The sequence below is a fragment of the Notothenia rossii genome, assembly GCF_949606895.1.
Source record: "Notothenia rossii genome assembly, chromosome: 1".
NCBI lineage: Eukaryota > Metazoa > Chordata > Actinopteri > Perciformes > Nototheniidae > Notothenia > Notothenia rossii.
This window is the reverse complement of record NC_136912.1, coordinates 82,216,891-82,231,097: the sequence shown is the minus strand read 5'-3', so window position 1 is coordinate 82,231,097 and position 14,207 is coordinate 82,216,891. Positions and strand designations below refer to the sequence as shown.

General features: G+C 39.6%; 1 protein-coding gene across 12 annotated transcripts in view; it reads right to left on the bottom strand.

Moving 5' to 3' along the window:
• Positions 1 to 6,801: 6,801 nt before the first annotated feature.
• Positions 6,802 to 14,207, bottom strand: part of LOC307015054 (arf-GAP with coiled-coil, ANK repeat and PH domain-containing protein 2-like) — a 47,294-nt gene continuing 39,888 nt past the window's right edge. For 8 of the 12 annotated variants that reach the window (XM_079643422.1, XM_079643419.1, XM_079643424.1 and 5 more), the window contains 5 exons: positions 13,826 to 14,058; positions 13,041 to 13,150; positions 12,797 to 12,907; positions 12,258 to 12,319; positions 6,802 to 8,821 (listed from right to left, as the gene is read on the bottom strand). In XM_079643422.1, coding sequence (XP_079499548.1) covers positions 8,718 to 8,821; positions 12,258 to 12,319; positions 12,797 to 12,907; positions 13,041 to 13,150; positions 13,826 to 14,058 — 620 coding nt within the window. In that variant the 3' untranslated portion in view covers positions 6,802 to 8,717. Of the gene's footprint in view, positions 8,822 to 9,246; positions 12,320 to 12,796; positions 12,908 to 13,040; positions 13,151 to 13,825; positions 14,059 to 14,207 lie in introns of all 12 variants that reach the window. The other 4 variants (XR_013801397.1, XR_013801398.1, XR_013801399.1 and 1 more) reach the window with 1 other exon arrangement.

Here is a 14,207-nt window from a genome sequence, read left to right as displayed (position 1 = left end):
GTCCTTAAAAGTACAACTGGAACACACCAAAAAAGGCACGAAAGAAGCCGATGTTTGCATCCAGTTCTCAATGGCCAACCTGTGGACAGCAGACGAAGACAGGCAGCCAATCAGCAGCGACTAATGTCTGTCAGTAGGCTACACGGGCAAACTCAACATCAGAAAGGAAGAGGAGAAGGGTGATGGTTGGTGTGAGCAGACAAAGCATGGAGTCACCGTCTGTGGATGCAGCGGGGGGGATGGTGTCAATGACAGAATGGAGGGTTCAGCAGCGCAGTTAAAGCAAACAAGCGCCCCCATCAGAGAGTTCATTGGTCAGCTGGGGGAGAGTGCGGCCTGCGGATGGGGTCGAGGCCTCGGGGTTTTTGGCTGCACTGGAGGCGAGTGACGCGCTGCTGGTCCATGACAGTGCAGACTGCTCTGTCCCGTCTGGATGGAGGGTCACGCTGAACAAATGGGGGAGGGGGGGGTGTGGATTTTGGCCTCCAGCTCGTTTTATCTCTGAAAGTTTAAAGATAAAGACCTCCTATAAGGAATGGGTGGACTGGGAAGCAGAGCGTTGATATAAAAATGTCAATTTTCTTGATTTACTCCTTTTTAGGAATTCCTATGTTAGAGGTTTACTTTTTGTGAACTTTCACGCTGTGTGTGTTCCTCTGTGTGTAAAAAGCTGTAAATGACCAGTTTCTGTTCCGCACCAAACACTGAACTAAAATAGTCCATTCATGGACTACTTTAAACCACACTTTGTATGAGAAAAAAGCTTTTTTCAGCCTTTACTCACACAATTGTGAATTGTGTGTCTGAATTTGATTTTATTTGTGTTACAAATAATAATAGAAAAAGATTGACAGATAAAAACATATTATGCAATAATTGTTAGTTGCAGCAGTACATTTTTTGTATGGAATTTGTGCCACAGTTTTAGATACAACTGTATACTTAATACAGCTGGGCAAAAAGTGTAGAAGTATTGATCATGTCTATTTGCAGCAGGTAGCCTTGTTGAGTTCATTAAAACAACAACAGCCTCAGGAGGTCACTGTCCTTTTACCACATTTTTACTCAGACCCTGCCCTGGTGACTACAGTTTACTGTGTTTACGTTCACTCGGCCCATCTGCACCCAGCTCGTGAGACTGGGGTCCAAACAGTCTGAAGGGTTGTATAATGCTGGCTGTAGCAGCAGCTGACTGGTGGAGGTCGTGGCGCTGCAGCGTGTCCCTGAACAACTGCATAGATTCAGTACCTTCAAGCTGCCTCTGAGCTCCACAGCTGATGAGTGAAACGAACTAGTAAAAGATGACCGCAGTGAAGTTAGTTTTAGGTTAGATGTTTGACAGACATTCACTCAAGTGCCAGCAGTGGAAATAAATTACTGTTTGAATGACCAATGCTAACCTGATCATATTAGTGAAAAAATATAACACATTTGTCACATGTGGCTCACTATCTTTGACTGGATGTAACAATGATTTCACATAACTATAAGAAAATGTCAAGAGCTTCCATGTCATGTGACCAAGTGACTCCAAATCCATGCACACTATTTCACTACACTGGACCTCTTTGAATAGGATTTGAGTCCATTTATTTCTATGAATATTTCTATGAAAGGTCTATGAAAAGTTGTTTGTTGAATATACATAAAAATATTAATAAAAATATAAAATAGAAAGTTAGTTGGGTTCAAAGTAACTGGTTAAGACATTATTTTTCTCAACTTACTTCAAAGCGCTCACATGAGAGTTCATCAAAAATAAATCACATTTAAAATATTTATAGTGCCTCCAATAAAGCACGTTGTATCAATACATTGTTAGTTTTTATCTTTCATTTGTTTACAGTTGGGCATTTCTACCCTATCAGCAGACTTCTCTAAGTGTGTCATCACATCAGACTTTGAGGGAGAATAGTGTTGGTCATTTTACATCATGTTCCCAGCTGGTCTGTCCAGTACTTGCGTGGTAACAAAGGTCACTTCCCCGACCTTTGGGTTCTCCTGTCCAAACACTCTCTGGACAGGAGGAGCCCTGGCTGCTGGCTCAGAGAGAGAGGAGGTTTCCATTCTCTGAGCAGCTGGACCCCAGACCTCCTGCGCTGGGGAGACCTGAAGGAAAGACTGACGGCTCAGCGTGGAGCACGGCTCTCTGGAGAGGCATCACTCAGAGAGTCTCCACAAAATGGAAGAATAAAACAATTCTGGGAAGGCAGGCTGGACAGAAACTAAACAAGTGGTGGAGACCTGCAGCCTGGTGAAGGAGGAGCATGGTGCGATGCATTACTGCACGCTGTCCAACACCTCAGCTGCCTCCACCTTCCCCCTGCTTGTCAGTGTGAGTGTGGTGAGGGATATTGTGGTGTGAAAGGTTGCTCATAACACTGCACCTATTCATGCACTTGGTCCGTTCATCATCTGCTTTGAATACAAGCAGAACTGTTTGGATTCACAGAGCGAGGCAGCTCCAAAATGTGAAACGGGAACCTTTCTGTTCAGTGTTAACACGGCCGGGGTAAATATTAGCACGGTGCTGTGTAGCATTAATACCTAAACAGAGAGGTGTTTCTGCTAGTGTGGAACTTTTTTAAAGGTGATGAAGAGATGAAGCCCAACACGATGAAGTTCTGACTGTGTCCTGCCACGTCTTTGAAATGACAGAAAAAGGCTTTCAATGTTGTGGCCGTAGCTTATCAAAAGACAACACTATGATACAAATACTAGCTTTAAGTAAATGTGAAAAAAAAAGTACTTAATGTAGAACACTGCACCATTAGATGAGTTATGATGTCATAACTAATGGATTCATGTGTAGGAAACATTTGACTAGTGCAGTTGCACTGTCCTTATGTATTTGAGGGTGAGTATTGATGTTATTGTAACTTGTTTGACTTACATCTGTCTTTCGATAAAGTATCGAAACAAAAAAAGAAAGGTAAATTAAGGATCTACCTTTGTAGGAAGGGATCAGAGATAATGTCACAATGTATCTGTCTCTTAAATGATTTCACACCTATACATTTTACTATAGTGTATCAAAACATCTTCAGTTAGTCAAGTAAACTGAGACCTTACTTTCAGTAAAGTTTTCTTATACTGTTTTGTATATTAAGGTGGATCAAATCAAAGGTTGTGTGCTAATTGTAGGTAGCAATATTTAGACTTGGTATTATTTGCATTTGTAAGTTCATTTATCTCAGCCGAATGCCATTTCTCTTTTTATTAGTTTAAAGGAGACTTCAGTCACCACTGGACTTGTTAACGTGAGTCTGTTCTCCAGTTTGCTCCCTGGCAGCCGAGCATCATTAATGGAGCTTGGCCCTCTCAGGGTTTGTTCACATGGTGTTTTTATGGAGGGAAACGTCTCCAGCGGCGGCCCTTCGCTTCTCCACAGGCCAGCAGACCACAGACTTCCTGGAAAAGGCCCGGGCCGATTCACAGAGAAAAGCTCAGGAGCCAGGCACAGTGGCTCCAGATGGGCATCAGGTGACCTTTAACTCCTTAACAAATATAATCTGGTATTTATCTATGGTTTAAGTGTCTCTTTGAGACCCTGTATAGGGTGCTATATCCTGTGTAACTATTTTCTGACATACTAAAATTATGTTTTTCTTTATTTGTATTTCTTACACTTAGACTGTGCATGTTTCTACACGTGTTGATCTTTCTGACCAATATCGATATCAGATGTAAAATTCCAACATATGTTAGGCTATACTTCATTATGTCAACTTTCCAATATAACTTCAAGAATGAAATGTATGTCATTGAGATGTGTGTACATTAAAAATGGTTTCTTCTTTAATAGAGGTAAATACATATATTTCAAAATGGCCACAGTGGGAATGGAGTAATGCACAGGACCCTGCAGCCATGACAGTATGCTAAACGCACAGCTTGTCTATATTTTTCAAAAATGCTAATTTTATGTCACTATGCTTTACGTAATCCTTCATTTTCATTACCATTTTCTTGTTACGTAACTATTTCAGAAAGATGTTCTGTATGTTTGACATGAGTTTGTCCAGCAGTATAGAGATGAATATGATCGAGCCATCGTTGTTGAAAAAGCGATTTTGTTTCGTCGAACAGTAGCTTCAAGCAGACTAAACACACACGTTGTCCTGACACACACACACACGCACGCACGCACGCGCGCACACACACACACACGCACACACGCACACACACGCACACACACACGCACACACACAAGCCAATTTGAAGTAGTGGGCACTACTGGCCTGCGTGCCTCTCATTTACACAGAAATAAACAGGCTGTAATTATTAAAGGGGGACTGGGACTGGCTAATAAATCCACGGATGTGTTATAAAGATTGGCACAGGAAATAAATAAATGAAAATAATATTATTTACATTTGAGTTTAGACATAAAGTCTCCAGAGGTGGGAAGTAACTTACTCAAGTCCTACTGTACTTAAGTACAATTTTGAGGTACTTCCCATGTTATTCTACTTTGTACTCCTACTCAAAGGGAAATAATGTAATTACTCCACTACATTTATACAACTTGTTTAGCTACGTTTAACAAAATGCATCTCTAAATATTAAACTAGTGAACGCACTATTAAAGTCACGGGAGAGTCAAATGATTCGAATATGTTATAAAAAAGTCAACCAGAACTTTGTTTGTAAAACAGTAAAATACTACCTGATGCAACAATATGATCTGGAAATGTCACATATAAATATAATATATACACACAAAGGCAACTTTTCTGCACAATGACTCATTTTACTATTTATACTTTCAGTACATTTTGCTGATAGTACTTTTTGTGCTTTTATTCAAGCAATATTTTTAATCTTCAAGGTTCGAGGTTCTTTATTGTCCAACTAAAATAGCTACAGAGTACGGTAATTATGTCGTTGAAAATCTTAGGTCACAGGCTTCTCCAACAATGCAACACAATAATATAGATAAGCAGACAACATTAAAGCAATATTAAAACAATATTAAAATATACTATATTAAAAGTAATACAAAAAGAAAAATAGTTTTAAAAAAGTGAGAAAAAAAAAAGTGGAATAGTGCAATACGATATATATACAAGTTATTGGACAGATATATTAGATAATAGATACATAATTACTAAGTAGCAGATGTTATGAGATTGTTTCAGAAGTTCAGGTGTTTAACATTCTTATTGCCTGCGGGATGAAGCTGTCTCTGAATCTGGTTGTTTTTGTCCGGATGCTGCGGTAACGCCTGCCAGGCGGCAGCAGACTGAACAGTTTGCGGCTGGGGTGATGGGGCAACTTGTAATTCAATGTTTTGACAATATTTGACTCAAGTAAAGCATCTGGATTCTTCTTCCACCACTGCTTGCACATTCCAAATGTTAAGTAAGTCCTTCCTTTTCCTTAAAAGGAGGTTTACCAGGTGAATGTAATGAGAATACATGTATTTATATTGCACATCTTTTAAGGAAAGATACAAGGTTCTTCAATCAAACAACAAGAAATACTTTGAGATGAGAAAAGTAATTTGTTTATTTGTATATTGTCTATTCTTTGTTACATGTAGGAGCACAATGGCAATAAGACTTTGAGTTTTATATCTTGAGGTAGTTTTTTAACCATCAATTAAGATAAGTTCCAAATGTTGTTTCAGTCATAAATAATATTTACAGTCTGTGATCTGTGCACACCCAGAGCAGTGTGGAGGAGCACATCAGAGCCGGTATCTTCCTAATAGGTGGCAAGTACCCGGCGTTGACCGTTTCAATATTAGATAGTGTGTTGAAAGGAGAAAAAAACAATGATCCGCAGAAATCATTTTTGTTACAGGGTTGTTCGCTACGAGCGTAAAAGCACACTATGGCACTCTGAGCCATTCTTTACTGCCTTTCACATGGAAAGCTTTATAGCTGGAGGAGATTGATTGGCTATAGTTCTAGTTGTGTGTGTTGTATTAAAACCAATAAATCCAGAGAGGTAATTTGAAAGGGATTTGGTTTTTTCTCTGAATTTGAGGCATACTTTGTTCAAATCCAGGCTTTAAGGGTGAAATACTTATCATACACGCAACGGTATAATATCTTTAATTTATTGATTTTGTTGCAAAATAAAGGATACAATTATAATTAAATAAATGTGCCTATTTTTATCTTTAAAAATGATGATTATAAACATTAATTGAATAACTTTAAACATGGGAATGTTTGATAAAGCAACGTTTCTTAATTCAACTCTATGTTTCAGGATGAAAAATATAACTCAATGTTATTTTCATTGCTGAAACTATTATTACAAACTAAGAAATACCTGCAAGAGGCTTAGTGAAGAAGTACGTCAACCAATTATTATTATTCCTAATTTAAGTTTTTTTATGTCAGAAAATAATCCTCAAATATCAAATTAAAGCCTCTACAGTGTAGACTATTCAGATATAATTCTAAAGGAAGTACGAGCAAAAAAATGACATCAAGGGTGGACTAATTATGTGGTACAAAAAATATAATAAATACACAACTGCTGGCTGGTGAATAAATCATCTGTCTTGCTATTGAGATAAAAAGTCAGAATTTAATGAATATTTGAGAACAAATACATGAAATTGTTTAGAGTTAAATAATAGAATAGCTCAAGAGAAATAAAAAATAAAAAAGTTAAAATAACTGTCTGTTCATCACATGAGTGACATGAATGAAACAAGTGTAACAATATCAAATGTTGTGGGATTGGCACCAGAGTGGTCTCCATTACTACAGAAGTCCCATCCCTCTAACTAAATAAACCCAAATGAGGAGAAGTGGTTGAAATAAAAAAAGCGTCAACATCTGGTGGTGAATTCTCAGTCCATTTGTATTGAAGTTCTTACATATTACAGGTAGAATATACAGTACATGATGTATACTGGTACATACACAGGCAATATAAAAGTGGCTAAATACAAAGAACCGCATTTACAAAAGCGTATTTAATGATTCAAGTACCTCTACCTTTATACTTCAGTTCTCTAGAGAATTCAAAAGCATCTGTACAAAATGTACAAGAATTGTATCCCATGCTGCATGCTAAAAGAAAATCGTATTTCACTAAACACTATTCATGTCAAAGAAGAGAGGACTGTACAGTTTTAGAGGAAACACACAAACCCTACAGCACACATGACGTCCATCGGGGAATTTGCAGGATTCATTTCTGGATTGGAGAATTTCAGTGCAGTCGTCTGATGTCTGAACTCAATCAAACATTTGTGAAGTGAAGTGCTTTTGAACAACTCATCACATGAAATGACAGCGACTCTACAACTACAGGTCATCCATCTTGTGTGTGCGTATATTACTGGACGTTTCACAGACTGTCAAAAAGTGTTCAGCTCTACAGTTTCCAAATGAACTTCCTTTGACGTTCACTTGAAAGGTTAGTAGCTGGCATTATAGGGGAACAGACACAGTATTTAATTATCCAATACATTCATTTCAATCTTCTTCCTGCATAACAAGAGGTCTTCATAAGTGCACAGCAGGTCAGACGAACCTGAACATTAAATGGAAAACTTAGTTTATGAAATTAAACTCACATTTTTACATCATTTATGCTCAGAATCTTTCAGCATTTATAGTCAGTTATTATTTATGTTTTTAGTATTTTCTATAGTTGTATGATGTTATTTTGACAGCGTGAGCTCCTGCACTCTAAAGAGATTCCCCGGTGGCTTTGTGTAGTATGAAGCCGCTGCGTTTTACCTACGTTTCCATATTAAACTGAGCATTAACTTGGGTTCTTCTTTCAGGGAAAATCCTATTTTTCCATAATTACCACCAAATGACAGTCCTGGCAAATCAACTGGCATACAATAGCTGCAATATAATCTATACATTCAGATTATTGTAGAGCACTTTGATTTTACAACTACATCTTAACTTTTGAAAATCAGCAAAAATCAGAAGAGACTGAATCTACAAATTACCATCATCTCAACGAGCTATTTTTAACCCACGTGAATCAGGACACTTCAGGGCTGATTACCTCGCTGACGTGGGGACATGAGAAATCCAAATCATCCAGAGGAAAGAGATCTAGCATTTAAAAGTAAAAAAACTAATATATATTTAAAATTGCAGGCATTAAAAAGATGTTTACTTGAATAATCACTGTACATTGTTTAACATGTCAAAGTCTTACCATCAAAACTGGTAAACACCAGTTGCGATTTCATACAGGGATTCGTGCAAATAAGTAAAAGCATAGATACGCTGCTGAGAGTTCACTGAAGCAACACTTTGATATGAAAAGGATGCTTACTATCATCAAACAAATCCTATTAAGAAGAGGAAGCACTTAAAATCTAAATGGAGCATTTCAAAGTGGGTCACCTCTTCACAACTCGGATGCCTTTGGAAACCTCTTGTCAGTGATATAAAAGATGGAAATAACTGACAGCCGTAATGGCAGCTCTGCATTCAGTTCAATTATCACTTTGATTTGTTAAGACCTTACAAATCCTTTCAAAGGCTTCAACACTGTACCATTCAGTAATAAAAGTACTGGACAGCACGGTTTTAAAAAAATTAAGAAAAAGTGAGGTTTGCTGTTCACGATTGACGACATGTGACAGGAGTCCAGCTGTGGCAGCACGGACCGGCTCTAAGGCTGACCGAGGTTGTCGGGGGGGGGGTCCTGACCTCCTCAAGTCTCTCTGGGGTTTAGCACACGGTCTCTGAGTGCTAGTGGGCGGAGCTTCTGCCGTGTCAGGGTTTTTGTGGGTCGTACTGCTGGTAGCGGTTCAGCTTGTCCGGATCGTTGGAAGCCATGTGGGTGAAATCCTGGAAAATGTCTTGGTAGGTTGCATCTCCTGCAAGAGGTAGAGAACACAAGGAATCAGCAACAGAAGGAAACGTAATAAAAGAGAAGTCAGACAGAATGGTTCAAACATTCGTCACACACATTCTGATCCTCTTGTGAGTTACTGAACACACTTTGATCTTTTAAGGCGTGTAAGAAACTTTGAAATAGTACAATTTGAGAGGAGAAAAAAAAGAATCACTAATTATCTCTTGCCATGGCACAAAAGCATTACAGACGTTGTTTCCCGTTCGGAACGAGATGATGTATCGTTTAATACCAAATGCAGGTTTGACTTCAGTTACTGAAATTTTAACTTTTGTCAGAGAAATCTGCATCTTCACTCTGCAGGATATAAAGACAACCCTCTGCAGGGTGGAGGGCTCATGCACAGTGACAGTATCAAAAGAACAAGAAAGAAAAAGTGGGCCGTACCTGTCAGAGTGCTGGCGTGGCTCGGAGTAGGAAAGAGAGCAAGAAAGAGGCAGACAGAGATAGGGAAGAACAGGAGAAGCAAAGTAATGTCTGAAGGAAAACAGCCGGAGAGATTTCCATTTGACACTTTACAATAACTGCAGATCGACTCGGAAAGAAAAGACAAGCCCACAGATTCATTTTTTGTTAACAACTGTATTGTGTTTAAAGTGCAGGAGTATATGTACAAGAATACAGTTGTGTTGGCCTCAGCACCCCAAAGAAAAAAAGGGAACAGAAGAAAGGCACAAAACTCCGGGGAGGAGAGGGAGAAAAGAAAAATATAGAAACAAAGAGAGGGAATTTACAACGAGCGATAGACAGGAGTGGATCGGATCAATGAAGAAGAGTGTGTTAGAGAGAGAGAGAGAGAGAGAGAGAGAGAGAGAGAGAGAGAGAGAGAAGAGCAGCAGTTCTCAATCTGTTCAAGTGTAAAATCTTCCCTTTCACTTTTCTACAAGAGACAAATATTGATAAAAGAAACATTACTCTTTAAATACTTATAATTACATTTAAAAATATATACACTTTCCCCCTTGAGATGTTAAAGTGCCCCAAAACCCAGGCTGAGAACCGCCGCTCTGCTCTTCTTCCACACACTCAATCAGGTGGAGGGAACTCTCATCTTAATTAAAGGGTGGATTGATGAGGTTAGTTCTCGTTCACATTCATTACCCCTGAACACCCTTCATCATCCCCTCACTCATCAGCTGATTGGAGGGACTGATGAAGAGCGAGGCCCTTGGGTTTTAAAGAGGGCGAGCCAATGCCAGAAACAAATCCTCCCACAAAGCAAAACAACTTGAGGGTGATTCAGAGAGGGGAAGCTCTTCAGACTCCGCTCTGCTAATGACAAGCTGCCGCTGTTCCTCTGTGGTCAACGCTCTCAGAACTCCTGTTGACCTTTCTGCAATGCAGGTTATAGTTTCTTTAACAACAAGCTTTGCACACACTACAGAATTAAGAAAAAAGATGAACTCATTCTGTGTCTTTCAGGTCCAAAACATTTCTGACTGTTTTTCTTTTTTAAATCATCCCAGAGGATATTCCACTTGAGAACAAAAGGGCAGCAGTGTGGCGAATACAAATCTAATCTAAAGTGGCACATCCAGCCCTCGGTATAAACGCTTCACTGTTTCAGGACAAATGGACGGCATGTCTGAGTGTAGCAGTCCCTCCTGTGGTCAACACACATATGCATGACTACCTTCATCATACAATCTAAAATCATCCCCTCAACCACTTTTTAAAAACGTCATTAACCTGTGAGAACACAATCACAACACAACCAGTTTCTCTACTCTAATCAACGACTAGTCGTCGGCCAATCAATACATCACATACACCAGGCGTTGCTCTGTCAACGTGAATGAAGAGAAATTACCTTTTAATCAAAAGTGCTTTGGCGACCCCCCCCCCCAGGATTTGGGGCTGAATGGAGCGGGACGTGGGATAAAACTGGGGTCGATCATTCATTCTATCTATAAAACTCAAATGAGCTTTGGACTCATGATTATTATTATTTTGTAAAGCTTCCTTATGATTAAGATACATATAAGCTAGGACCAGCAGGTGATATGAATATATACATGTTTCTACACTATTGCACTCTTGCTTGACGTACCACCCTCACATGGTTTGTCTATGTTTGAGTAAACCCCACTAATGTTCGATACAATCAAAGCCATGGCACTTAAAGGCCGTCATCGTCTTACAATTCTGGATTTCCCGTGATTACGGGCAATGAGCAAGCACATTTAACCAACTAATAACCAAGACACGTTATAGTCATTACAGGAAGTAAATACAGTACAATAATTGAAACAATAAGTTAGTATGTGTGAACACAGAGCCCCTCATGGCTTCACCACTGTGCTTATACTGCAGACTATAATGAAATGTATGTATGCACATCATTTACAACATATACAGTAAGCATACTATAACTAGTATAATCTTAATAAAAAAACAGTTCTAAAATACTTTTTGTCTGTACAGCAATGTCACAACAGCAAGATGCATTATAATTAGACAACAAACAGTTCTAATCAGTAAACAGGCTTTGAAAATGGTTAAGACTTCAAAGGGAAACCTAACAATCGCAGGACAATGTACAGTAGTTGCATAACCCTTAAAGGAATGTGCATAAATAACTTCTGACAAGTGGATTTCAAATCAAACACACTACGCCTCACCGGACTGGTCAGATAATAAAAAATATCATTCAAAAGTCACGATTGTTGCCAGAGAGTGACACCGACGTCACTTTGAGGTCACTGGATACTGGTGGCAGTTACTGGGCGGATCGTTTTCTGGCAAAGATACTGTGACTGATAGCGGAGACACAAACACTCCCAACAAGTATTTTAGCCAAAATAAAAAACGAATTTCTCATAAGCTGCTATAATTCACAGAACTTCTCTTAAAAAGTGATATTATTCAAACTTATAGGGAGTAGATACACATTATCTAGTCAAAAGTGACTTGAATGTTGTGCTATCAATAACTTTAAAGGAGTAACAGTCACTTCATTGAAAACGTTGATGTTCCAACTCTTCAGAAATGTCCAGAGTCAATGGCTTTAACACGGTCACATTGACACAGTGACCTGATGCTAACCAATATTTGCCCACACAGGACAGCAGCACACAGGGGCAGCTCTGACAGAGTCGGGCTCAGCTAACTCTAATCAGTCGGTCAAATCTCCCTTCAACTAGAGCTCACTTCATAAACTAGTTGCCCTATAATCAAACCTCCGAGCATGACTTCTCTGGGTTATCTTTTGAAGTTAACTGACCCCGACTCTGAAACCTGGCTTCACATTCCCCCTGATACAGCTGGGTTAGCAGTGTGTGGCCCCTGTGTTTCAATGACAGCGGACAGTTGTTAAGTCTCGTCAAGCTGCAGGCTAATAAACTCCTGCATGCACTTCCTGTACTGCATCTCGGTGGGGCTGTTGGTGTTATAATGACCTGACTGGCTGTAGGGCCCCTCCGCTTCTCGCATCTCCTCGTTCATCTTGGCCAGTCGCAACCTGAGAAACAGGAAGTAAGAGGTTATTCTCAGATGCAATCGATAAAAAACTAAAATCAGTTATTTTAATGAATGTTCTCACAGAAATACTCTGATCATAAAGGCAACTGTGTTAATAGAGGTAGAAGGAGGTTCACTGCATTATAATGACACCTTGTGGTGGATAGTTGTTACTACTTGTTGAACTATTTCAACTACTACAGTGACTTAAAGCTCATTTTTTAGGAGCCGTTACTCCAAATGATTAGTCAAACTTTCCAAACCAATCGTATGAACCTTAACATTTGACAACACGATCAGAAGTCAGTCTTTTCTTAAGCAAGGCACCAAAACCCTAATGGTTACATGTTGCTGTGCTGGTGGTGTAGGTGTGTTCACAGTGTGACAGCTCAGACATCTCTTCAAGATTTAACTACAGATTAACACAAATACTATTAATATCAATAGCAATCATATCGATAACCAGAATAACACTCACAGTGTGACGATGTCTGCGTTGGCCGCTTCCACCGCTATGGTCAGGGGAGTTTTCTCATCAATGTCCGCAGCATTTTGATTTGCTCCTCTTTTTAAGAATAAACACACTTGCCTACAACAGAGAGAAAGGTTGGTCATTGTCTCGAGCTCACATATAATCTGTGTTGCATCCCACTCTTCAAAATGCCCCAATATTCTCTGAGTATAAGTTTGTTGATGTAATAACGATGATGTGAAGGACTCACCCTGTGTGTCCCAGCAGGGTGGCGTGGTGCAGCGGGGCTCGGCCCTGAGCGTCCTGCTGGTTCACGTTACCTGCGTTCTGGAGCAGGAACTCACAGGTGACCAGCGAACCCTGAAGGGAACCATTAGTGTAACACATTCAAAACTTTCCAGTGAGAAAAACCTGCTTACATTTTAGATTAGATGTTTTGTTTCACTGGTAATATTTATTTTGCATACAAGTTTTACAGTATTGTTAGAGCCAGTATTTTGTTTTTATCATAAAGGTGACGTCTGTAGTCAACCAGCGCCTCCTCTAAAGTGATAGTGATGGGCAACCTCTTAGAAAGAAACCGTCGGGGAACAGTTTTTAACCGTCCAATTACCCTTTAAGTTATATAAGCATTATCAAGAGAGAAAGAATACTTAAGTTGTTTGTTATTTTATTTGAGTTTTGCCTATTTGTTTTGAATATTGTAAAGGCCTCTTTTCTTTATTGCATGTGTAAAAGTTTGTTATTTTATTTTGAGCAAACACATCGCATTATATCATCCAAACCATCGGAGGCCAAGCAACTCTTCAACTGTAAGTAGCACAAAGATAAAGGAAAGAAAACAAGTTAAAAATGTCTGTTTAAGGCGTCTTGTGGCTTTATAAAAACAAAACAAGGAAGGAAGCCACGACAAGTATTTACCACACAATGTTCTTTAGCAAGAATACAAACTCTCGATAAAATCTACAAGAATGAAATCATTAAATGAGTGATAAGAACATAGTATATAGTATATAGAGTTTTCCCAACGCTCACCCCGTGCACAGCCATGATGAGCGGCGTCCTCTTGTCTTCCTCCGTGTTGACCCAGTTGACCTCGGCTCCGTGGGCCAGAGCCTCCGACATGTCGGGCAGAGAGCGGGCGCAGGCGGCCCAGTAGAGCTGCAGACCGGAGCTGTACTCCTTCGGCTCGTAGAACACCATCTCCTTACAGGGGGAGGGGGGGGGCAGGGTGGCAGGCATGGCCATGGCCGGAGGCTCTGCAGCGTCTGAGAAGAGGAAGGTGGGAGACATTTGTATCAACAATTAACATGTAGATGAAAGTTGGTCTGTGCATTGTGAAGCAACATCAGTTCCCCTCTATAGATCTTCAAACTGTTTCTCATAAGTTCCAAACTTCGCCGCACTATGTATTGCT